Genomic DNA, 26,538 nt, shown 5'->3' with positions numbered 1-26,538 from the left:
CAGAGCACATATGGCTTAATTCTCTGTCTGAGCACCCTGTGGGGTGACATCCAAGCACAGGGGTATAAGTTCCCTAGTTCTGCTGGACAGACTATGTCTGTACAAGCCAGGTTGCTGTTACTATTCATTATTGATTTTTCAGATAGGCAGCAATAAAGCTTGAACAAGAAGTCCGAGGGCAGTTGAAAGAGACTTCAGGGCCTTGGGACAACTGGTTTAGGAGTCAGGAGAACAAGTAGTGTTCTCCCATATCCTTCCAATTGCAGGCAATGATGAGGGAAGAAACAAGGAGAGCCAGCAGATCAATAGCTGGCTCTGAGCCTGGTGTCTCTGGCAGGATTTGGGGGTTTTGATCATGGATCTGTTTACATGACACCAGGCCAGCTGGCAACAGAGCGGTTCCACCTGTCTCCTAGAGGGGACAGGATCTTTGCACGGGAGTTAGCAAGGCTCAGTAAAAGAACTTTAAACTAGATCTGAAGTGGGAAGGGGATAAAACCAGGCTAGCTAGAGATAAGCCTTGGGGCTAGCGTGCCAGAGCTTGAGGGATAATGTGCTAGAGAGTCTGCCTTCTTAGTGGAGGCAGAGGATGGAAATCCATGTGGCAGCAATGGATGCAATGGATGTGTTAGAAACCATGGAAGCACCTGAGAATGGTTGCATAGGAATTAGGGCTGCTCTCCACAAAGGGTGGTGGGAACAATAGCCCGGCTGAAGTGCGTCTATACCAATGGCTGCAACATGGGCAGCAAAGAGGAGGAGCTGGAAGTCACGGAGCAGCAGGAAAACTGTGACATAATTGCCATCACAGAAATGTGGTGGGTTGACACACACAAATGGAGTGCTGCAATGGTTGGCAATAAACTGTTCAGAAGGGACAGGCAAGGAAAGAGAGGTGGTGGAGTATCCCTGTATATTAGGGAGTGTTTTGATTGTCTGGAGCTTGGTGATGACAGGGTGGGGTGTTTATGGGTAGGAATCAGAGGAAAGGCCAGCAAAGCAGATTTGCATGTGGGATTTAGTTATAGACCACACAACCAGGATGAAGAGAGAGACAAAGTATTCACTAAGCAGCTGGGGAGTGTCTCACAATGACTAGCCCTTGTTCTCACGGGGGACTGCAGCTTATCCAGCTGTACACCAGAAACACAGTAATGGCAGAGAGAAAGCAGTCCAGGAGGTTCTTGGAGGGTGTGGAAGAAATTCCTGACACAGTTGGTGAGGGGGACAGCTAGGGAAGGTACCCACTGGACCTACTGTTTGTGAATAGAGAAAGACTAGTGGATGATGTGATGGTCAGAGTTTGTCTTGAGCACAGTGATCACAAAATTATAGTTTTCGATACTTGAAGTATGGAGGGGAGATCAACAGAACTGTTTGAGGTGGGGCAGGCTTTGGCCTGCTTAGGATATGGTTGAGAGAACCCTTTGGGAGGCAGTCCTGAAGGGCAAAGTTCACTAGGAAGGCTGGACATTCTTCAAGAAGGAAATCCTAGAGGCACACCACCAGGCTGTTCCCATCTGTTGAAAGACAAGTCAATGGGGAAGACTGCCTGACTGAACAGAGAGTTTGGCTGGGGGAAAAAAAAAAAAGAGAATTTAGGACCTTTGGAAAAAGGGGCAGGCTATTCAGGAGAAAAATCAGAAGGGCCAAAGCCCAACTAGAAACCCTGGCTGCTGCTGTAATAGACAACAAAAATGATTCTATAAATACATCAGCAACAAGAGGGCTGAAGAGAATCTCCATCCTTTATTGGATGCAGGAGGAAACATCATGACATAGAATGAGGAAAAGACTGAGATATTTAATGCCTTCTTTCCCTCAGTCTTTAATAATAAGATCATCCCTCTGTACTCAGCACTGGTGAGGCCGCATCTCAAATCCTATGTTCGGTTTTGTGCCCCTCACTACAAGAAACACATTGAAATGCTGGAGCGTGTCAGAGAAGGACAGCAGAGCTGGAGAAGCATCTCAGACATAAGTCTGATGAGGAGCAGGTGAGGGACCTAGGGGTATTTATCCTGAAGAATTAGAGGCTCAGGGAAGATTTTATAGCTCTCTACAACTGCCTCAAAGGAGGGTGTAGCCAGAAGGGGGTTGGTCTCTTTTCCCAAATAACAAGCGATAGGACAAGCAGAAATGGCCTCAAGTTGCACCAGAGGAGGTTTAGCTTAGATATGATAAAAAAATCTTCACTGAAAAGTGTTGTCAAGCACTGGCACAGGCTGCCCAGAGCAGTGGTGGAGTCACCATTCCTGGAGGAATTTAAAAGACGTGTAGATGTGGCATTTGGGGACATGGTTTGGTGATGGGCTTGACAGTGCTGGGTTAGTGGTTGGATTTGATAATCTTAAAGGTCTTTTCCAACATCAACAATTCTACAACATAAGATGAATGTGAGCTGTAACAGTGTTACATTGAACACAAAATGCAGTTTGAAAACTAAATTCAGAGTCACTTATTATTTCTGGATGGACTTTGGAGATGGGGAAGGCAAGGAAATGGCCCCACTTATACGGTCTGTGCACCTAAAGTAGTTGAGCAGGGTAGCGGGTCAAACAGGCTGGTGCTGCCTGTGTGTGTGTGTTTGCAATGCCAGTTAATTACATTTCTTTGTAACATGGTAGCAATTTCATCCAGGGGAAATGAAAGAATGTGCAGTTAAATAACCCTCTGTGTGTATATGTAATTTCTGGATCCTCCTGTGAATGCTAATATTGTTATTTGACAAGTTATTTCTCAGCTCTTGCAACCACCACCCAGCAGAGCACAAGTTTTGTGAAGTTCTCAGTGATTTTCCCATTGAAAACACAGGAGGTTGGTGAAGACATGATCTGCTTTTGTTTATCTTTTTAGTTCCTAATCACTGGATAAAAATCTTCTTTTATTTTCAGTGAAATAATAGGGAAAAGAAAGCTCTACAGCTTGTTAAAAAAAAAAAAAAGTCTAAAGGTATAAATTCTTCATGTATGTGAACTCAACTCGAAAAAGGAATCTAAGCCAAGGAAATATTTCAGTCTGAAATCTGTGGCTTTGCTTTTTTTTTGTTGTTCTGTGCTTCTGGCTGCCATTGTGTGAGATGGCGCCTGTTTGGAGGTGTTAATCTATACATAATGAAATTTCAGAGAACACACGTACTATATCTGTAGTGCTCCAACTGTTCTTTGAGATCCCTGTGAATGCATCTCACATAATAACCAAAGAAAACAGCGGAAGGCCTGTGATTAGAAACCTAACAAGTAGAGCTTATTTAGCGATAGCTAAAAAAGCTCCAATTCACATGTGCTGGCTTGCTTTATACAGCTCAACAAGACAGATCTGTGTTTTGTTGGTGTAGAAAACACTTTTAAAACAGAGTACAGGAATTTATGATTTCCATGGCTCACTTCAAAAATCAGTCTTTTTCCAACGTTTTTCTTTTTTCTACTGAAAGATCTCCTTTAAAGGATCAAGACCTGTTACAATAGCCAGTTTAATCTTTTTTCTCCACCCTAAGACAGAGATGTGAGAACCTTTTCAGGTAAACAGCACTTGAAGATTCAAACCATTAACAGCACAGCTAATACCTGTGCTGAGTCCATATTGGAGAATCTTACTTAAAATTACTGACCATTCCTTATGTACCAATTTCATGCTTGGCCTTATTTTCAGGAATGCTCTGTGCTTGTCACTGCTAAATAGGAGGGAGGGTGCAGTCCAGGTCAAAACAACTTGTATCTGAACAGTCTGTGGCACGTAGACATGAATAAGAGTGTAGTAAGAAGTAAGTGAAATGGCAATGAGTTATAGCTGAATATTGCCATATATTGGTAACTTGTACACTAGGTCGTTATGTATATTCCAGGTTCACCTTCTACATGGTTTGGGGGAAAAATTGGCTTTATGGAAAAGACCCGATGTACTAAAAAGTTGTGTGAAACGGATAACATATTTGTGTTTGAATTTTATAGATTGATAGTAGGGGAGGTGAAATAGGAGGCTGCATTTCTGGAGGCAAGGGTATGCAGACAGATCAGAACTGCCAGAATAAAGCAAGCTGTTGAAGAGGAACAGGATATAAAAGACAAGTGAAAAGCAAGAGGAGGTGAATGTGAAGTGAATGCTGGGAGTAAACCAGACTAGAAGAGATTTAAAAATAGAAGAAAATTAAAAAGGCACATTACTGGCAGTGAAACAAGGAAGGGCCACTGAGACTTCTGTCAGGAAAAGATGTGGAAGTATGGAGATAAACCTCAGCAGTGAAAGGGAAAAAGAAAGAACGTCGGTTTTCTTACTGGGTTCTGGGTTTTTTTTAAAAAAGCTGGGCAAAATCCTGTGCATGTTGATAATACCAGCATGTGAGGGGAGAACTTCAATAGCTGACAGATGATAATGTAACTGTCACTGTTGTGCATGTGGGGAAATGTCTCTGGAGTTTATAAAAGTGATTGTCATTTCTAGTCCTCCTCATTTAAAACACAAAGTTTTTAGAAGCCTAATAGCCTTAGTGTTGTTGTGGGGTGTGGATTCAGTATTAACCCAAAGAGTGTTACTTGTGAGAGTCACCAGCAAGAACTTCCTGAAGCATCTGGGGTTCCCTCAGAGGTGTCTCCCACGGTCCTGGAAAGACCTGGCCCCGTTTCACTTATGAGATCTGACGAGATCGTAGCCTGGGGCGGGAATGGCTTCTGCAAAAAACTCCACACAATCAGGGAATAGGACAGATTGGGGTCGGGCTGACAAGATTTAAGTTGACACACATTTCTTGAAATGTAAAGGTCATCTTTCAATGAAAAAGAAGTGGGGGTTTTGTTTGTGGGATTTGTCTTCTGGCTTGAATTTCACTGATGGTAATCTGGTCCACAAATGTAAGTGAATGAGGTCAACCCTTGAATTTCAGGCCTTTATTAAGGATTTCAGGTGGTTGAGACTCATTCATCTGTCCCAGTTATTCAAATAGGCTCTCCCACACCCTCCATGTTTGAGGAGCCTTGCCCATGGCTTCATAAACTAATAATATCCAAGAAAGTTTTGCACCTCTCAGTGGGATGGCAGAGCTGCTCTGATTCTACTCCTTCTTGAGGGATTGAGCCGGGGGAAAATGTCCCTGTACTTTTGTCCCTACTATAAAGTTTTAAACCTAAACAAGCAAGGATTTTAAATGGAGTAAAACTTCAATAAGGATTTTTTTAAAAAATTGAAACATTCCTTTTTGTTTGGTTTTGCTTTGTGGATTTTCTTCTACTGAAACACAGTAACACCTCAAAGCTGTAGCTGTGCCCTGTGCTGTCTGTAAATGCTACAAAAAGAGCTGCTTCTGGCACAAAGAGACTATAATTTATATAAAATATAAGGCAGCTAGAGGAAGTTCTCACTAACATGGATTTCCCATCTGGAAATAAACTGTTGTAGAGGTATCTGCTGTGGACAGGAGGGTTGGAGGTTTCTGTTCTCTGCGTTTGAGACTGCTTTTAAAGGACTTCAGCTGATTGTTATTTTTCTTCTTCTTGATACTTTTTTCTTTGGCATTGATTTGTTTACAGCTCTTTGAGTTGCACCCAATTTCCACCTATCGTGGAGGTGCAATGACTTAAGTTGGATCTCATACATAAGGAGTCCATAATACCAGGTCCAAGTACAGTACCCCCTAAGGTGTGTGTATTAAGACCTTTAACACTTTCATTCACTGGTCCTACTTTTCCTCTTGTGCAGCAGGTGTGGTCACTGCAAGCAATTGGCACTAGAAAGATAAATCTTTAATTTTCCTAAACACACATGCGTTGAGATGCTATTTCTGGAATAGATGGAAGCTGCTTTCCCAAATGGTGTTATTGACTAACATGACAATAAATTCTTCCATATATATTTTTATACATATTCCATATAAATTCTCCTATATATTCCACAATAAATTCTTCCATATATTCTTCTATATATATTGCAGTGCTCCTTCCTGAAGGGACAAATAGACACTTCCATTTTTGCCTTCTCTGATCAGAGCAATCAGCATGTCCATGGCATCTAAAGATGAGTATTTCCCTACTCAAGTGAATATCAAGCAGCAAATCTCCACTCCACGGGCAAATGAGGTGTGCCAGGCATTTTAATGAGGGGGTAGGTTAGCCAGGTTATAATTGTCTTTAATTTGCACTTCGAGAAGCTGTAACATTTACCTGAACATGACTGGCACTGGGAGAAGGGAGAAATTATGTCGTACTTTTGAAAAAAAATCAAAGAAACAACTTCAGATCTTGTATTTGAAACAGAATATCCTGCTGACTGACCACGCACATTGGTAGCAGTAGGATTTTTTTGATCCATAGAGCTGAATGATCACTGCCAGTAGTGAACACAAGAAATTAGTTCCATGGTGGAAAGCATATACTTTTGCTTTTATTTTATCTTTTACTTTTTCTTTTTCAAGAGTGTTTCAGAATGCTCAGCCCTTTTTTCTACTGCACGTTGAATTCCTGCTCTTTGCTCTGTTGTCCTCGGAGACTTGGAAAATTTTTTAACTGAGGTTATCTGAGGATTTGTCTAGTTTGGTTATTTTTAATAATGAGAAGAAGAGGCTGTCCTTCCATCCTGCCCACTATTGCACCATTTTACAGTAAAGTATAATTTCCTTCATAGTGAGAAATGGGTGATGTAACATCTTATCTAGTGCAGGCCTGTGCACCAGTCCTGGCACCTCTCATGAACTTGCAAACCAAGACTGTTTTCTTATTCTGCTGTGTCTTGCAAACTTCCCCTCTTTCTTTGCAGAAGTTCTTGCAGAAAATACCCATAGGCTTTAATTTCATCATTACTGCTGCATTTTTTGTTATTTTTCAGCTTCTGCAGTGAATGGTTTTTGCTGTCAGTGTTTCTGTTCTGTAGGAGGGAGCTGTGGGTGGTTACAGCTGTAACGTGTGCACCATAATCTCAAAGCATTTGTTAAAAAATTTCCCGTTTGCTCTGTTTCAATTTTTAACCAGTTGAGTGGCGTGTGCTGGTGCCCTGGGGTAGCCTTGCTGCTCTGGCATCACAGGTTGAATTGCATCCCACCAACATTTGGAGCACTTGTAAATTGCAGCAGGAGCCCACAAGACCCACAGCCTCCAAAGAGAGGATGAGATGAGGGATGAAGGTTGTATTTTGAGCCTAGCAATCACTGTGTGTGGGAATTGAGGAGAGAGGCTTCTGAAGCTTTGATTTTGTGTTCGGTTTAAGTTTTTTCTCCCTAATCTTCTGGCCAGCCAGTCCACAATCCACATTTCTGTTGAAGTCCTGAGGGCATATTAGAGGACAGTGGGAGTTTTCTTGTTGGTAACCAACAGCAAAAGGGCTGAAGTATTGATTGGGAAATGTGAGAAAAGGATACTGCTTCCTAAGAGGAAGCAGAAGGCATGAACAGCAGGTTTGAATGGGAAGAGAGATTTCAGATTAGGGAAGAGGAGGAAAGAGACCACTGATTGCCTTGGTTTACATCCATCCCAAGTACCTGGGAGCACATGGTTGTTGTGTCCTCGTGTTAACACTCTCCACAAGTCCTTTTTTTTTAACTCTCCTTGTTGCGATGATGTGATATTTGCAGTGCACATTTCCTTGATACTGTTGTTATAGAGACATTTCTCCTCTCCTTGTGCCAACTATTAAGAGCCATCATGTGCAATGGCATTTGAGCTTATTCTTCTCCTGGCATTAGCAGAGAGATTTCTTCTCTTTGTAAATGTTGAAATGTTTTGCAGCTTAGCTATAAATACAGCAAAATCATGTTGCTTTAGTTCCAGCATCTGGTAGGATCACTTTAAAATATAATTGAGTAAAAATTAGAATTTAAGCAGCAATTTTGTCACTATTTTGTTATGTTAAAACCAAAAAATTCAACTTTTTTTAGTCATGATATGGATAAACAAATCTTTCTTTCAGGAAACTAAAAATACCTACAAATGCAGTCTCTTTTTCTCAGATTGCTTGCAATTTATATTAGCAGTGGCTTCACAATTTGAAGTGTGGATCTGCCTATTGAACAGTCTGTAGGCTAATGGATATAGGATCGTGGGCTTTGCCAGGGAGACAGACAGACATGAAACCCTGGCTGCCTCTTGTTTGCTATTATGGATGTTCACTTTTGAGAATCTTGTAAAGAAATGAAAGGCAGATGAAACGTGTGTCTCATTGCTGTACAGACAGGTTCCTGCAACACTGAGTGTGCACTAGGGATACAGGAATCAGTTCTCTACACTGCTAAAACTGAGTATTCAACCCCTCTCTTGGAGGAAGCATGTGGCAGATTTGTGGTAGGGTCTAAAATTAAAATAGAGGCTCTATTTATTCTCTCTCTACTTTTCCCCTCCTGTCCCCCTTTTTTCTTTCTTTCTTTCTCTTTTTTTTTCCACTGTCTTATATTTGGGGGGATCCTTTGGACACAAAGACCTTTGAAATTTTGTCCTAGGTTTTGTCTTTTCAATTCAAACTTCTCATTTTCAGTGCAGAAGTTTTGTTTAACCCCAGTAGTAGATACTACTATGTGTTCAGGAGAGGTGGCTGCCTGGAAGAAGTTTGGGAGCCCTTTTGTGAACTAATTGTGAGTTTAGTATCTTGGTCCAACCTTCTTCTCAGCAGTGACAGGTATCTATCCTCCCTTTTGCAAAGTAATTCAAGCATTCAAATTCCCTGTTTGTTTTAAATCAGTTGATGAAACTTCTGTGATACTCTGCAAAGAAATATTTATTTATACATACACAGAGAGCCTGCAGAGCTGGGGCAGAGAAATTATTCTCTTTCAGTCTCAGAGCTCCTCATTCAGTAAGTTCATCTTTGCAAGGGTGAAATATTTTTATTATCTCTTGTTTTTAATTTGTGTTTCTGTGTAAAAGTAGTAAGATTATTATTTGGGAAAATAACTGAGCCATGGATAATTTAATTGTTGGGGTTTTTTTCTTCTGGTGACTTGAAGACTGAAGACATACATGGGAGATCTGTGGCTGTGTCTGGAAATTAATGTCATTAATCCCTGCTTCTACTGCAGCTACTTTGAGGGAGGATTTTCTTGGTGAACAGTGTTTGTGCTAGACATTTGTGCTGCAACTGGAAACTTGTTACATCTATTAAAAATGTGTAAGAGGTGGACCCTGCCAGAAGAGCTTCATCTAAAGTTAATCAAAGAAGGTAACGTAGGCAAAGAATGGATAAGTGACTGCAGGCTTCCCAAGTCCCATGATTTAGACTATGTTGTTCTTAATATATACAAAGGCCTCACCATTTAGAAGAGACAGCCAGTAGAAAAAGAGAGCTGAACACAGTTTGGTGGTTGTAATTTGCTATCTTTTTGCATCACAACACTTATTTTGCAGCGTTCGGAAAAGATGCGTTACAGAGTGAGAGAATTTTACATGCCATATCTTCATTTAAAAGCTGTGGCACACATTAAATTTAATTACTCTCCTTCTATGGCTTAAATTGAGGGCAGCTTCAAAAATGAGGGTGGCTTCTATTAAACTTAATTACTTTTCCCTGCAGTCTGCATGGTTAGTAATCATGGGTAGATTCTAAACAAAGATACAGTAGAGAGATTCTTTTATGAGAATAGGGCTGGAAAGTAGCCTATAAAATATAGAGAGATGCCAAATACCTTTTATATTCAGTTTTAATTTATTATTGTTATAGTTAGCTAGTTCAATAACAATAATGTTTCAGCATGATTAAGAAGGTATTGCTGGGGAAGGGGTGTTAGTTGAATTTGGCCTTTCAATATTTAAGCAATGAACTTTTCAATTTCTTCAACTTCTTTTGCAGATTTATGGGGTGAAAAAAGGTTAATGATAGAATTTTTTTTACAATGTGTTCTATTGACTATAGATGGCAGATCTGACAGTTAAAATGAAAATTGTTCCAGAAGAAACTTGAGTCAAACTAATTATTTGAGATGTTATAGGGATGTATAATTATATTCACCTTTAAAAAAAAAAAAAAAGCAGGGAAAAAAGTTTTATTACAACTGTGCTTTTTAAAGAACAAGTGGAGAAATAAAAGCAGTAATTGTTCTTAATTATAGCTAACTGTAATTGCACACAACTGCAATATGCAGCACATCAGCAGCAGATTAAGAGATCCTGGCATATGTGTAGTGTACAGAGCAACTCTGAGCAGAGGTGTAGTTTTATGAATACAGTTACGTATAATTTAGGTCTCCTACTTCAGATTCCATCCATGTTGATTTTATTTTATTTTTATGGCTATTATGGCAAGATGATTGTCAGCTGGAAATTGCTGCTGCAATGATTTCTCTGCGTACAAACCAGTCAAAAACCTTCAAAAGGAAAACTTGTTTCTTTTACACCAGCGATGTGGTGTGACCAGGGGAGATTTTCTCGAATGCCCTTGTGTATCTACTGATGCAGATGGATGGCTAGCAGGATTTTTTTCTGAAGCATCTCAGTATAATCAGCGCCGAGCTCCTGAGGATTCTGCAGCATGGTTGGAAATCTTTGTTAGCAATCTATCTATAAGTTTTTTTAGATTCAAACCCTCAAAAACGTAACCGGTGAGTCTTTAGCCGATGTGAAAACGCTGCTTTCAGGAATGTGAATGCCTAAAGGTAGACTGATTTCTTCTCTTTGCACCTGATTTACAGCCTCACTTTTTTTTCAGCTGTGTGCACACAGCTCCTGTTTTTGAGTGCAGTTTCGCCTGTAAAACATTGAGCTGTCATTAAAGAGTGAACTAGAGAGGGAGTGCAGATGCTTAAAAGAGGCTGCTGAGCTTCAAAAGTACTCAGTGTGTTTCCTACTCCAAAACAAATCATTGCTGAAGGAGCAGGGGTCAATGAGCACCATGCTACCAATGAACGTGTGCATGGTCCTATGATGGTAATTTCTGCATCTCTTCAGTACTTCAGATGCATTCAGTCTTTGTCTTGACATGCCAGGAATCCTCTCCCATGTTCCCAACCTGTTTTAAGCTGTTCCTTTTACCCAAAAATAAATAAAACCCATCTGTCACTGAATGCCTTCCTTCCCAAACACCTTTTTGCAAAATGTTTCAGACCTGGGCCAGCAAAAGAGTTAATTTTAAAACTTTGTAGATCAGAAGGGATCCTTTAAACTCCTGACAGAGGGTTGATTTTTTTGCCCTATTTGCTGGTACAAACTATAGCTCCAGTTGTAAGAAGCTGTGCTTCTAAGTTTGTTTGGCTCTGTAGCCTGTGAAAAGTGTCGATGTCTCCCCCAAAGCAGCAGAGAAAGCTTTCTGAAAGAACTGTGAGCTTTTAAGAAAGGAAGTTCACCAAGATGGACAATGACGCACAAGAAGTGAGTGGCAGATATATTCAAGAGTGAAAAGCGGCATCGAGAAATTGGGCAAAATCACTCACAGCAAAAAGAAAAGGTAAAATGGATGACTGAACACACAAGCAAACATGCAGAGATGTAGATATAATAGAAGTTAAACTCATTCTTGCAGGTAGCAATAAGAAATCAAAACTTGTTTTACTGCGTGGAGAATCTCGTGGTAACTGGTGTGTTCTAAATGAATCGTTCAGTTCAAATGGCAGCAGTGTAGCTAAAATGTATCTGTTACAGGGCTGCTGATAAGCAAATGTGAGCAGTATTTTTTGACAGCCGGTTGTGGTTGTTTTTTAATAAATCTGTGTTAAGTAGAAAAGGAGTAAAAGCTGACACCCACATAACAATCCACTTTGGCTACTGCTTTCTTGCTCCAAGTATAGATGGATGCGCTGACCCAGATCGGAAATTCTTGAAGGATAATTCTGGTTAGTAGAAGCCAACATGGAATTAGATGTGTATACATTTGTGTATGTGTTCCCAGAAAAGCTAATGATACGATTGCAAATGCTGAACATGTTCCCCACTCCTCTTTGTTAATACAGTGTTGCTTATGCTCTGCAATAAACTATTATTTCTGTGCTATTTCTGTAATTACATTTAATAATCGTCTCTCACAGTCCAATAGTATCAAACGTAGGAGTCTTTTCAACAAACTATGATAAATAGCTCCTTGCAGAACTGTTGTACTTGCGGAAGCTTTATGGCTCTCTTTGTAAGATTTGTCATTTTCTTAATGCAGCTTCAAAAAGCTTCTGAGCTTTGTTATGGACCATCACTGTATTTTTCCCTTCCCCCTCTGCCTTGGAGTGTAGCTGGGTAAATGAAGCTTAATGTGCCATTTCCAAGCACTGTGACACTCCTCCAGGGCTGGTTACATTTACCATTGCTAAAGTATAAATAAGTGAGTTTTAATGAGCAGGAATGGTTGCTAATAGCCGATTCAGGTACTTAGTAGTCCATGTTATTTAACTGTGGTAGAATTACGAAACATAAATGGTCTGATGATTAATAGATGAACCTGCTACATATTGCAGCCTAATAGTTTTTGCCATTAAAGAACTATCTTAACATCTTTTGGTTTGGATGTGGCTGGGGAGAAAAGGGCTTGCTTGTAGATTTATATCACTGGTAACTTACACTTTAAAACACTTTATATCGTAATTTCACAACACCATCTATATATTGTTCAGTAACATTTATGAACTTGTTAGAGAATAATGGTACTTGTGTACTTCAATTTCCCGAGGTGGTCAGCTCGGGTCTGTTTAGGGTTGTCAAAAATAAACTCAACTCATCCTTTTAAGGTCAAAAATAAGACAGTGAGTTAGATCTTAATCTCTTTTCTTCTCCTGTCCCATTAATTTTGAGCAGCGGTAGAAGGACCAATAAGCACAAAACCTGACGGTGGTTTTTTAAACATTTCTGATTTGTGTGAGGACAGGTGGCAAGAGAAAAAAAAAAAACGAGGCAAGAAAATAACAGATGAACAAGAAATGAGCAAGAATGAAGAAATAATAGCATCCAACATCTGTTGCAGTTTGTGCTGAGATACTCCAGAAGATACCGCAGTATTTATGGAAATATGAGGACTGTTTTGAACTGCAGCTAATGGGACACAGACTGCTGGCTGGCAGCCTTGTTCAGAGTCCTTTCTGCATTTTTCCTATTCCATCCCGTGTTTCAACCTGGCATCGTTGTATTTTAGATTACAAGGAGGAGATGCCAGGACAGAAAGGAACTAAGCAATGAATTTATACTTGACTCCTCATCATGGCTAGGCTTCGTGAACAAAGATTTGGGAAGGGCTCTACCCACGTTTGTTACAAGCGCACTGGTGGCTAAAAAGGCCAATGTGAGATAGGTGCGTCCGGTTGCAAAAGTCACAGCAGAAAGACTCCTTAGGTGGAATATTCTTTCTGCATTGTCTTTTCTCCTCGAGAGTGATCCTGTGTGTGTTCTCAAAAGCATCCGCAGTGTTAAAGATGGTGTGTCTCCAGGCCTTCCAATTGGAGGCCGGAGTAAACCAGTTATGATGATCAATATGGCCAAGGCTGAGATGTTGTTTCAGGGAGTCCTTGTATTTTCTCTTTGGGGCTCCTCTCATGTGGCAGCCGGTGGCAAGTTCACCATAAAGCAAGATCTTGGGGAGGCAGTGGTCCTTCATCCTTGAGACATGCCCTACCCAGTGTAGCTGTGTTTTCAGCAAGATGGCCTCAATACTTGTGATTGCTGCTTGTTCTAGAACAGACGTGTTAGTCACATAATCTGACCAGTGGACGTTTAGGATTGTACGGAGGCAGCGTTGATGGAAGCGTTCTAGGAGTTGCAGGTGGTGGCAGTAGATGACCCATGATTCAGATCCATATAGAAGAGTAGACAGCACTATGGCTCTGTAAACACTGATCTTTGTACTTTTCTTCAAGTGTTTATTTCGCCAAACTCTTTTATGAAGCTTTCCGAAGGCACTATATGCCTTTAGTAACCTGTTGTCTATCTCTCCGTCAATCTTACCATCTATATACTTGACTACCAGCTGGAGAAAGGAAGTAACTCTTTCAGCAGGTGGATGAAAAGACAATATGGGCAGATGTCTGAAGGAAATGTTGGCAACACTGGTGTTCCAGGTAGAGACAAGCTGTTTTCAGCAGTTCCTGTACCTATCTGATGCTAAAGAAAAGCAGTTTTTTCCAAAGTCATGGAATGCTTCCCCTGAGGCTGGGTTAAAGTAGCAACAGCGTTTATCAGGCCAGGTTTGTTTCCATAGCAGGCAGTGCAGGTAGAGCAGTTTGCATCTGTCCCTGGTACAGCATGTGGCCATGTCCAGCATCCCTCCTACTGTGTGGCACTTCAGCAAAAGCTGATCTTGTGGGATTTCTGGTATTTGTTCCTTCTGATTGGAAAAATACGGCAAGAGTGCATTGCCCTCAAAACTGAAAGCGGAAAGACCCCGCCCAAAGCCTGGAAGTCTGTGGGATTTTCAGGGGGGTTGTTTCTTTGTTTTGTTGTTTTGTTTGGGGGAGGGTTTTGTTTTGTTTTGTTTGGATTTTGTGTGGTTTTGGGTTGGGTTGGGTTTTTGTGAATTGAGCAAAGAAGACCACCCCCTTCCTAACTTACCTTAGTTCTTCTAGGGGACCTATACCTCAGTATCACAGTTTGTTCTAGAAGTCCCTCAGCTTCACAAAACTTCAGAGATCCCCAAATGCGCATCTCAGCCCAGTATGCATTGGATAAGAAAATGAGTAACTACTTGAATACATAATAGCTGAAGTATTCAAGTTGTTCTGCTTCACTAAAGTATTTAGAGATCAGTATGAGATGCCATTTCCAAGCTTGGCATTTCTTGGCAGAGAACCAAGAGTTACTTCTCTGAAATAAGTTTAAATAAAGCCTCCAAATTTTGTGAGTGGCTTGAAGTCTGTGTATATTAGTGAAAACATCTGACAGCAGGGAATACCAAAGTTTTGAACTGTTAGCATTGCAAAATTTGATGGGGAATATAGGTGTGAAGAGTGAGGTGTGGGTATTCAGTAGAAAACAGTCGTTTGGGTGGCTTTTTTTTTTGGCATTCATCACTGAAGACACCAGCATTTTACCCAACCAGCAGCTGCTACATCATAAAAGACACTTGTGTAAATGACACATATAACTGCGCCTCTCACCCTACACAAACATGACAAATTCTTGCATAACAAAAGATACCTACTGCAGCCCTGTGCCACATCCCAGAAAATAAGGAAATCATCTAGGACATCATCATCTATAGTACTTGAATAATTTCTTTGTCTTCCTTCATATACCTTATGCAACCTTGTGATTGTATGACTTCTTGAGGTTGCTCAGCCTAGAGAAGAGAAGGCTCTGGCCAGACCTTCTAGCACCATCTAGTACTAAAGAGGATCTACAGGAAAGATGAGGAGGGACCCTTTATTGGAGACTGTAGTGACAGGAGAAGAGGAAATGGCTTTAAACTAAAGAGGATAGATTTAGATTAGATATTAGGAAGAAATTCTTCCCTGTGAGGGTGGCGATGCCCTAGCACAGGTTGCCCAGAGAAGTTGTGGATGCCCCATCTCTGGAAGTGTTCAAGGCCATGTTGGATAGGGCTTTGAGCAACCCGGTCTAGTGGAAGATATCCCTGCCCATGGCATGATCTTTAAGGTCCTTTCCAACAAAAACCATTTTATGACCCCATAATTCTACTGAATTAGCACATAACCCATAATTCTCCTTTTGTTCTATATTTGTTTGACCTCAAATTACTGTTGAGACTTTGGGTGTGATTCCCCTCCTTTCATTGTACAGTAAGAAGACATGGTGATAAAGTATAATCACTGCACCAGGGGCAGTGGTACCATGAGCTCCAGGTCAGTCAAGTGCCAAATGTGTAAGATTTTCTACTCTGGGAGGTTGCATTAGGTTCAATGAGCATATGGGGGAGGAACATCTGTTCTGTTTTGGATGATCTTTCTTCTCATTTTGGAGAGAGACAGAGGGTATTTTCCTCCTACTGAGCTCATACAGCTCCCTAAGACAGTTGCCTGTGCATCACTTCTTTCTGTCCCTGTGCTAACAGGGTGATGGTGTAGGAGTTGGTACCGTGGTGGATTCTCCCCCATGTTCTTTCTGCTGCTTCCTGTGTGCCAGAGAGCCAAATTCTGTACCCGTGGTGCTTTCTTCCTTCATTTCCAAGCCATCAGCTTTCAAAATGAAGCACTTCCCTGAGAAAACACATGGCAACAGCATTTCCTGTATTGCAAGAGCCATATCTGCAAATCCATGAAGGCAGGGTCTGACCTTGGAGCAAAGCACCAGAGTGGGATCTTTCTTCATTTCTTCTCCACGCCCTGGCATTTCTCCCTGATGACCCTGGCTGAATTGCATCCCATCCGTGCCCCCATTACCACTCTCTAAAATGGACACTGCTGTGTTTCTTCCACCTATTAATTTTTATCTTGCTCTTTAATACCAGAGCAGAAGATATATGAGAGAGAAGTTTTCATCTGATGTCCTTGGTGGGTAGTTAGACAAGAGGCCAAGATCTTAGCTGGGAGTTGTAGTTAAATTGCAAGGAGGGAGGATTTGGCCTGAATTATGCTTTAACTTGTAAGCTGGCATTTATTTAAGTTGCAAGTTATAATATTACTGTCTTTAAAGATGTTGGGGTGAGAGTTAAATAAAAATTTAATTTTTTATAAAATATATAAAATAGTCACAACGATGAGGGCAGGTTCAATTTGGGGTATTATTTACATGCAGGATGATGGACTTTGCATTCAGGTTACACTAGACTTGAATGGTTTAGGTGGCAGGTGATTATCACTGTATACACAGAGATTTCTTTCCTCTCACCTGAGGAGGAATAAAAAATTCAAAAGTAGCAAATTTAGAATAGTGAAAAATGCAGCTCTTAAAAAATAATCGTGGGAGAAAACAACAAGCATGTTTGCTCATGTCCTTTATCTCAGTCAGCTAATCTTGCAGAATGTCAGCTTGCATAGAAATAGATTTTTACATATGAACTTGTTACATCACTTCCTAAAAAAAGAGTATTTAGCTTGTACTTAAATAGCACATTCAGAGACTGTTTATGCAGTATTTCTGCTGTAAATGTGTGATCCTTCTTAGGTAGCTAAGCTCAGTGTGAGGCTTTAAAATGGCATTGTATTTATTTGCTGCTTACTGTGTGAAAGATAAAATACTTACAGAAGTATCAGTTTGAAATCTTGATAGTTTTTAATAGTTTCACTTTTTTTAAAAGATGAAATTGGTTTTGACCGTTTTGATCTCTAGTTGTCATAGGGACCAATTCTACCAAAAAATTATGCTAAAAGCATGTGATATAGAGAAAACAAAGCCTTCTCTGAAATCCACTAAATTAGTCATAGCAAAACTGAATTCAAAATCTAAACCCTGTATTTTATCCAAACGTAGCTTGTTTATGTTCTGTGCTCTAACAAAGCTGAGAAACTACCCAATTTAAGACCAGTGAAATATCTTGTGTCTCACAATGGTATTTCAATACACACTATTAATTCTTCCAAGTCAACTCAGACGTAGTCCCCCATGTGATTTTTAGGAAGAGCAGAAACAACAATGTGTCTTTGAAGGTGCCATTTTTCACCTCAAATGTGAAATCAATGTCCTGACCATTTGTGGTCATTAAAAACCCCACAACACCCTTCTGCATTGACTCCCAAGTCTTGGTGAAACTCCAAGAAAGTAATTATATTCCTCCTGATACAACCTTGCTTTTAAAGCTAATTTAAAGTTCCTCTTCAGCTGTTCTCCCCTGCTTCAAGTGGAAAATCCTTCTTATCCCTTTGTAAACTTTTCTTTAGTTCTGCTTTATACTGACAATTAGTGGCCATCTTTTGCCATGCTGCTGATGCACGTCTGTGCAGGAGCAACGAGCGTCTGCAAGCATGAACCCTACAATTAAAAAAGCTGTTTGTTCATGGTCTGGTTAAAAGCCACTGAAAGTTATGGGATGTATCTCTTTGAGTTGGTGGTCACAGGAGCCATCATCGCTCTAGCTGAGGGGTGTTGTTCAACGGTAAGTTTTGGACCCCTCTCTACCCTGGTTTTCTTGTTTAGCTGAGTCAGTGGTGCAGTGTCTCCCTGTAGGCACAGCAAGGAAAAAGTGGCTAAAAGCATCCAGTGAGTTGTTTTTTCTGGCAAGTCAGATTTGCACTGGGGCAACACAACGAACAACTTCATGGTTATGCAATATATGAAAATATTCAAGGTAGAACTTCCTAGGTATCAACATGATTGCAGTTTGTTACACATATCTTATCAGCACATTTGACACATCCACCTATGCCCACACTGGATATTCATGGAAAAAAAAAAAAACAAACCATAACTTTTCAAGTGATCCTCCCAAATGCCTCATTTCTCTTCAGCTTGTACTTATTTCTGTTTACAAATATATCCCTTCCAGTAAGATTAATGATTGTGTCAGTTTTGAGACTGTGTTTAGTAAAGGGTTGAACGTTTCACCCAAACCAGAAATACCAGCTTAACCTTTGGGGTTTTTTTTTGTACTTCATGGAAATTGAGCACAAGTAATAGAACTAACTGCTGCTACACGTCCCAGGGAATCAAAGGGGTCATGTTCTCCTGCCCTCGAAAAGACAGGACCTTCTAACCCTCCTGGTTAAATATCAGCTGCTGACTTTGGGTTGGACGTTTTTCTTGCCAAAAATTGAAGACTCCCATATTCTGCATCTTGAGGCTTTACTGCATTCTTAATAGCACAGAGTACAGATCCATTCTCCAGCCTTGCCCTTATCCTCATGTGCCTTCTGTGCCGTAGGCGGGCTTTATCCTCTCCCCAAAGTGTGAGATGGAAAAAGGAAGAACGGTGACACGATTGCAGGAATGTGTTGCTGCCTTTCTTTTTGCATCTTCCCCAGCACCCTGACAGATTGCTTAGCTAGAATCCATATGCTTTCCTTTTCAGAAAAAAACTTGTGCTCAGTGGAGACCTACAGCTTCCAAATCATTAAGGGTCATGATACTGCAGAAGAAAAACTGGTTTCTGTGCATGGTCTTGACTTGTATGGTTTGAACTTGGTACTTGCTAAGGTTCCTGGCATACAACTAGCAGAGTTTATATAAGATGACCTCAGCTGCCCTTTAGAACCTTCCCTGTCTCCTGTGCTTCAGTTTACATCTCTGCAGAAGAACATCATAGACTCTTAAACCCAGCAAAAATCATCACAATGCCCTTCCATGAGCAGGGAGACCTTCCACCACACCAGGTTAGTCCAAGCCCCATCCAACCTGACCTTGAACACTTCCAAGGATGGGCCAGCCACAACTTCTCTTGGCAAACTGTGCAAAATATCGCACAGTTTAACCTCAGAGTTGTGTTGTGCCAAATCCTGCATGTAGGTGGGTAACAGCAGCTGCCAGTCAGCCTCTGAGAGCAGAGCACCATATGATTTCTCAGTGAACAAAGCATTTAATACAAACACAACACTTTCCAGATATTATGAAGAGTTTTCCCAAACAACTCTCTTCAAACAGAACTATTAGGCAGTGAAGTCTGTTTGCTGATCTTTATGCAGATCTTCCCACTTCCACTTCACTATAAGGTTTTGACTAAAATATTTATACTTTTCTGCTTTGGTATACATCCTACTCCAATCCTACGGGAAGGATTTCTCAGCCTGAAGAGAGAAATGACAAAGTGTGTGTGTGGTGCTTGGTTCATGCTTTCTGGGCTTTAATAATATCTACATAGCCCTCACTTGAGAGTGCAGAGCTTCTTCGGTACGTCAAAGCTCTTCGCGGGTCTCATGAGCAATTTGTAAGCCAGCATTTTGCTTCTTTGGAAGACTTCATGTGAGGGTGTAGCATCTTGGGCTGTAGACCTCCTGCCCAGCACCCTCCTGGTTCCAACAGCGCCTTCATCTTCCATATGTACCATTTCTGCTGCCCCAGATCCATCCTTTGTAGCTGAGCACAAAATGCTTGGAAATTGCAAATGACCTTCCTGGAAATGCTGTGACTGCTTTTCTGTAATGTCACCCTCCATGTAACAGCTTTTCCAGGGTCTATAGCCTTGTCCTCTTCTGACCTTAGCCTTGTTGTGCATTAGCTTATCCCATTCGCATTGGCACTGATTTCAGTGGAATTCGGGACAGCTCCGATGAAGCATTCAAGTTTCCATCCTCACCCTTTTTCAAGGTCATCTTTTCGTATTATAGACAGGATGTGAAAATACATGATCTTATATTCATCCTCCTTTTGAGTATTATCCTTCTTTTGCTTTTATCCAAGTGGGTTTTTTTCCCTGTAGATACAGTAAATTATGAGTTATATTTATTGTGTGTGTCATTGGGGAGTACTAGGGGCCTGAAAATTGATTGTACAAGTCTAGCTTCGGTTTCTTGAAATACTACAGAATGGGTATCCATTATCTTTAAATAAACTTTAAGGGTTTTCTTGATGAGTAATTTGCTCCATAAGATTTTCTTTTTTAAACTCCCATGAAATATATTTATAGAGCAGTGTTTCAATTCCTAATATTTATAGGACACTTACAGTGGACATTCACCATCTTCAGCAGTCCACATGCCATTTATTTCCAGTGGCATTGCAGGGATAATTGTGTTTGTTTTCTAAGAAAATATGTTTAGTTTCATCATCTAAAGGGAGTTTTAATTTGTTTTTACGGTGTAAGTGTTTACTGAGTTGATGAGAAGCAGTGAAATCTTTGGATAGTTGGGAAGTAATCAGACTTCTCTTTTACTTTAAGTTTGAGTTTTATTTGAGTTGGATCTATATTTCAAAAATCATTACCTTACATATTTTTGCTTAAAATTGGAATTTGATCTGACCAAATGTGAAACTGGCAACACAATTAATTACATTAAAAATGTATATGCTAAAGACCTGCAGTGTCTTTGTTTAACATTCTGATCACATTCAGAATTTTTACCACTATATCGACTATTTAATAACTGTTTTCACAACTCTAACATCTCTTGTAGGGAGGGTTATTTAACAAAAATGAAAATCTTTAGAAATTTAAATGCACCAATCACTCACTGCTCTGCTCAGAAGCCGACAGTGTGGTTCCAGTTTAACATCCTCTTTTAGACCTACCTGATTCTGCTCTTTGATGCTTCCTGCAGTACCCACCTATGATTTGCCTGGTTGTCTCTTTAAGCTGGATGAGCAACTGCTATTTTATAAAATGTGCTCCCACACCCTAAAGCAAAAAGGTTTGGGCTATTCTGCTATTAGAACAGTAATAGGTAGCTAAATGCTATGGAACCCCTTTAGAAAAAAAAAACAAAAAACGTCCGGCCTGACTTTTTAGTCCAGATTCTTTCCCTCAAAAAAAAAAAGGCATTTCAGTGAAAAGAGATGATGCCTGGGATTAGCAGTGGAAGGGGAAAAAATCCTGACTGTTGGAATCATTTAGTGATTCAGTTCTTTGATAGGTTATAAAAAATATGATATTAATTCTTTGAACTGTGTAAGCCATGAGTAGGGCTTGGAAAATAAGGCTCTATGATACCAATGTGCGGGAGTTTAATGAAAATAAAATATCTAAAATGTACAGCTGTATCACATAATCCCATAGAAACCAAGTCTGTATTGCCCCACTCTAATTTAATTTTCTTATCTCTTCACATTCACTTCCTCTTGCTCCTGTCTCTCACCTTTGATGTCATTTATATCATGGACTTTGTTCATCAGAGGCACCTACTAAATACGTACCCATCTGCCTAAGATGGGGTGGGAACCAGCTCTTCTGAGGTGGCTTAAATATCTGCTGGTCTGCTGCTGAATGGTGCGTGAAAAAAAAAAGGTGTGAGCCATCTTTTTATTTCTTGCTTATTCTTCTTTGCAACCACTGAACACAGTTCTGATCTGTGCCCTTTGAAGCAAAACACTGGGAGGTTTCAGGCTACCTTCTGTGACCAGCAAACTGCACAGTTTGGAGGTGGAGACTCAGTGGAAAATGCAAAGCCATGCGTGTTTAGAGGGCCCATTTCTTCTTCTCTGACACTGTAATAGAGTCTGCAATTGCCAATGTAACTATTAAGGAAATAGCCTGGGTGTCACTGTGGGACACTCAATTAAAAAAAAATTATAATTAAAAAAATTAGACCCTTGTAGCTGCTCATATAGTTCATATAGAGCCAAAGAGCACAGGGGATCTAGAAAGACCTCCTGAAGAGGAGCTCTGGGTTATTGTGGTATTTAAGAAAATAACTCTGTAGTTGCCTCATCAAAAAAGTCACTTCAGAACATGGTGAAACTCTAGAAGAGCCTTCAAAAATATATTTCTTTGTGGTTTTTTTCCTTTGGATTCATAAATAAATTAGGCTTGGGGGTTCAAACTGTATATATAAGGTTTATACCCTTGCAACAAAAATGCATAGGCTTGGTTCCATACTAAGAGATCATTAGATCCATAGTTTGGGAAATTGTTAAGGCAAGGAAGATTTTGAGACCTGTCTTAATTACTACCACCACCCTTTATAAAAAGGATTCCCTCCCCCATATGTAAAAGTGGATGGAAGGATTTTTTCTTCCTCAGTTCTAAAGCTCCAAGCTACAGATGTGAAATTTTGCAATTTGTATCTCAGCTGAAGCAAACAGGGTATGAACTAACCTGTTACCTTTCATGCAGCAAACTTAACCATAGGGCAGAGATTTCATACCTGGATGAGAAAAGTGTGAAATGAGATGGACCTCTGGTCCAGTTTAGGGCAACAAACCCCCCTATGCCTCCTTGCTGGTTTTTTTTAGGATCTTATAAATGGGAGAGAAAGGAGAAAAGGAGCTATCCAACTGTTTTCCTCATGCTTGGATAAGGTCTAAGCAAATGTGCTGGGGAGGGGAACAAGGACATACAGCAATGGTAGATCTGGGATGTATTTTAAGGACTGTGTACTTAGTTAATGATAATGTATTTAATTGTGCTTTAATGTGACATACCACTACATTAGCCTGCTTTCACCATCACACACTCAGCTTCCCTCAAACAAATTGCAAACCCACAAGAGAGTTTCAGACAAGTAACATTTCCAAATATGAAGTCATGCATTTGGAAAATAACTATAGTTTAAACCTACCATAAGAAGATTTAACATTAACATGGTATTTTTTTCAGTGCATAACATGATTGTAGAACTGTCTAATGTCTTGCTTTTGCTGCAGCACTTGAAAAAAAAGGGAACATTTTCCACAGGGAAATTGGCCCAGTGCTGCATTTTGGATATGTAAGATCATGCAGTGCTGGCATTTGAAATAGTGATAATTTTATGCCTAAAAAAATGAGTAATTGTACCACGGAGAACTTTATTCTGATGAAATCCTTAGATCACACTCCGTCATCTGTTTTTTTCGCATTCTTTTGTATACGATCATGGGGGCATCGCATCTGCAAGCGACGCGTTTGCGTACGAAGCCGTGTACGTGTGTCTGCACTCCTACAAAATACAAGCAGTATAAAGGCTTCTTTAAAATTTCATAGCTATTTAAAACACAAGTTAATCTTTTCCCACTTTGTGTCTTTCAGAGAGACTGCCACAGAGTTATCTGGAACATTACCAAGGTAAGCAAGTTGCTCTAAACTGCATCTGTGTGTCAGTGTCTGGAAGGTGCTGAAAGAAGCACGACCTTTTGAGCCAGAACATGATCCTTTTCCTAAGGAAAACTGCTGGGATACTGAGAACTGGGGCTGCATGCCACAGACACTGAAATACTGGCACAGCCAAACCCACACAGTTAAAGCAACATGCTGAAGTGGCTTTGAGGCTCAGCACAGTTGTGCTCCTGATGAGAAAAATCCCAGCTGTGGCTTCCTTCCAGCTGTGCAATTATACCCATTGCAGGTGGTTTGGCTTTTGCTTTACATTTCACCTGAGGCATGAGGGGAGGGAAACCTGGAGGTAGGAGGAAGAAACACTGTGATCTTAAGACATTTTCATTTGGAAAGCAGCTTAGACCAGATTCTTCTGTGCTGAGAAAGCTTTTCATAAAATAATAGAACTAGACAAGACTCCCAGGCTGTGAGAGAGGTTTTTGAAGAGAGACCTGCCTACATATTGTCAGAGGGTGCAATAAAATGCTGTAATCATACAGAAAGGTGGAGAGAAGGGAAACACAAAAATCTGATATGGTAACCTGTCACTTAGGAGAGATGCCTGTGAGTTAAAAAAAGGTGTTCTCCATCCACTTGTACCTTCTGTCACCAGTTTTGCTCTCTGAGATGCAGGGGATTTTAGTGATGTCATGGTTTTGGGGGGTTTTGTTACCCTCTGATTAAAAGCAGTGTTGTAGTTCAGATAATATATAATGTAAAAGGAATATTTCAACAAGAAAGTCAGTTTTCTTTAAACGTGGTAATACATATAAGTTATTTCTACTTCTAAGGCAGTGAAAAAATACGTGCCTTTCTTTAGGGTGTGTGTGGTATATACTAGTTGACTTGCTTATATTTATAAGCTGTAAAAATGTATATTTTCACTATATGTGATGTTTTTCCCACTCTGTAAACAATTTGTTCTGTTGGTACAAACTTGTGTGATTTATGTAATTAGTTTATTTAATAGATAAATTTGTTTTTATGGCTGTCACTTGATATCCAAAGTTGTTTAAGGAAATATGCTGGTGAAATTTTGCCAAGTGTTTGAAGTGCTGACCAATGATCAGGCCTACCTGACACAAAAGATTTTTTTAATCTTTCTTGCAATATAATTGCAATTCTTCATGCTTACCAAAAAAAAAAAAAAGAGAGATTCAACAGAGTAGCCATGTCCTTGATTAGGAATGTCAACATCAATGCTTAGCTGTATCTTTTACTGGCTTTAGTGCTAAAATATTTCCAATTTGACTGCATACCCCAATTGGTTAGGTATTATAGGACTAATATACTGGAAACATGAAGTTCTTATACTGCAGAAATGAATTCCACTTCAAATTGAAGTTAGAATGAGATACATAAGTGCTTGAATAAACATCCTGTTTTGTACTTGCCATTAATGATTGTCTAAATGTGCTTTTTGAATTATTACCACAAGGCTTTAATTTCAACTGTAGCAAGATGTCACAAGTAAAAATCAGATTATACCAGCAATGTGCACAAGGGACTGTAATTGTGTTATAAATATTAAACCAAATGATCTTGTCATGATTTAAAACAAATGTTTCCAGCTGGGTGCAGGTTGGCTTGTCCTCCAGCCTTCAGGATTCACCTGTTCCTGCATCTCTCTAAACAAGCAGTTCTTTGGGGTTTTTAATCTTATGGTGTGATGTACTAATCTAATATTTTTTGTTCTTTCAAATTTCAAGAGAATCACTTTGGTATTATTAATTCATAACAGTGAAATAGTCTAATTTCCCCACCGACACCACATCTTCTTCCATCTTCACCCTGAAACTACGTTACAGCACAGAAAATTCTAGGTGTTGCACCTTGCTGAAATTAATAACCACTTTCCCATCATCACTGTGCTTGTTGTATTTTGTGCAGTGGGGCAGAGCAAGCCCCCTATAACTCTAGAAATCCTCAGATAAACAAGATGCCTTTTCTCGGAGCAGTAATGACTCGTGGATGTATTTGTACCCAGGACTGCTCAAATCTTTTTCAAGCATTTGTAAACCTGGTGAAAGGGGGTTTTCAACTGCAAATGATGTAAGTGTGAACAGATGTGTCTGTACTTGGAATATTTTGTCTGGCTGTCAGGAAAGTTTAGGCACTGGCGGCACGAATGTTTTTTGTTGTCATTAGAAAAATAAAAAAAAAAATAAAAGAAAATTCTCAAAAACTCCTGAATTTTTCATAGATTAATTAAAGAAGAGGAGTTAGGGATTTGCTCCTTTAAAGCCCTGTAATTAGTCAGAACTTACAGAAAAGAATATTGTGAATATTTTTTCATCTTCTATAGTAACCAAGAAAAGTCACGTGTGTAGATTTTTCAAAAAAAGCAAATATAACAAAGTGACTTGGTCAGTGGTGACTTTTTAATATAGTAATTTTCCATTAAATGCTGCTGATGGTTCTCTACTGATTATATTTAAGAGGAAGAAGAGATTACACTACTTCTCTGCTGAAATATGCATAACATTGATAGACAAAAGCAGAAAAATGTGAGTTGGTGGACATCATTTAGAAGGAAAGTTAATAGATTAACTCTGCTCGTAGAAAGATATAAAAATATTCAACACAATTATACTGTGTCAATTCTAATTTACCAGTTATTCCTGATGATTTGAGGAAGCTCAAGCTAGAGAAAGAATTGAAAATTCAAACTTAAAATGTGATAAAGAAGCTTTACAATTTTTATATTAAATGACATTATTATAGCTATGAATGTATATTGTTTTTTCGAAGAAAGGCTTTCTGTGCGCAACAGCACATCAAAGAACAGATCTTCAGAAGGAAAACTTTATAATAATATTAAGTTGTTCATAGCATGACCTATTTAGAGTACTCAGATACTTCTTGTTGTAGACTACATAATTAAATTTTAAATGGAACATGATAAAGAAATTATACTGGTGATCTCTGGAGATTTGAATACCCTATTTGGATCTTTACAAGAGTGTAGCGAAGGCATACTTTTAAAATTTAATAAAGGTCTGGCCTATTTTTTTTGCCTTTTAGATGTTCTATAGCTGCTATTGCAGTTCTATTTCAAACTGTGTTTGTTCTCAACATCTCATAGATGGTACCTGAAATAACAGCAGACTAAAA

At 39.7% G+C, this 26,538-nt stretch overlaps 1 protein-coding gene and 1 long non-coding RNA gene across 4 annotated transcripts in view; both read left to right on the top strand.

Annotated features, from left to right (window-relative positions):
• The window catches only part of LOC135415034 (uncharacterized), a 621,260-nt gene that overhangs the window by 113,985 nt on the left and 480,737 nt on the right, over positions 1–26,538 (top strand). The gene's annotated exons all lie outside the window — the stretch shown is intronic.
• Positions 1–26,538, top strand: part of CELF2 (CUGBP Elav-like family member 2) — a 558,920-nt gene that overhangs the window by 226,188 nt on the left and 306,194 nt on the right. For all 3 annotated transcript variants that reach the window (XM_064656529.1, XM_064656521.1, XM_064656523.1), the window contains one exon: positions 23,359–23,394. Coding sequence is in view for 2 of the 3 variants with exons in the window: in XM_064656521.1 (XP_064512591.1) it covers positions 23,359–23,394 (36 nt within the window). In the remaining variant the exon portion in view is untranslated. The remainder of the gene's footprint in view (positions 1–23,358; positions 23,395–26,538) is intronic.

This window comes from Pseudopipra pipra, chromosome 5, assembly GCF_036250125.1.
Source record: "Pseudopipra pipra isolate bDixPip1 chromosome 5, bDixPip1.hap1, whole genome shotgun sequence".
Lineage (NCBI taxonomy): Eukaryota > Metazoa > Chordata > Aves > Passeriformes > Pipridae > Pseudopipra > Pseudopipra pipra.
Note: the sequence above shows the minus strand (reverse complement) of the source record. Positions and strands in the feature narration are given on the sequence as shown.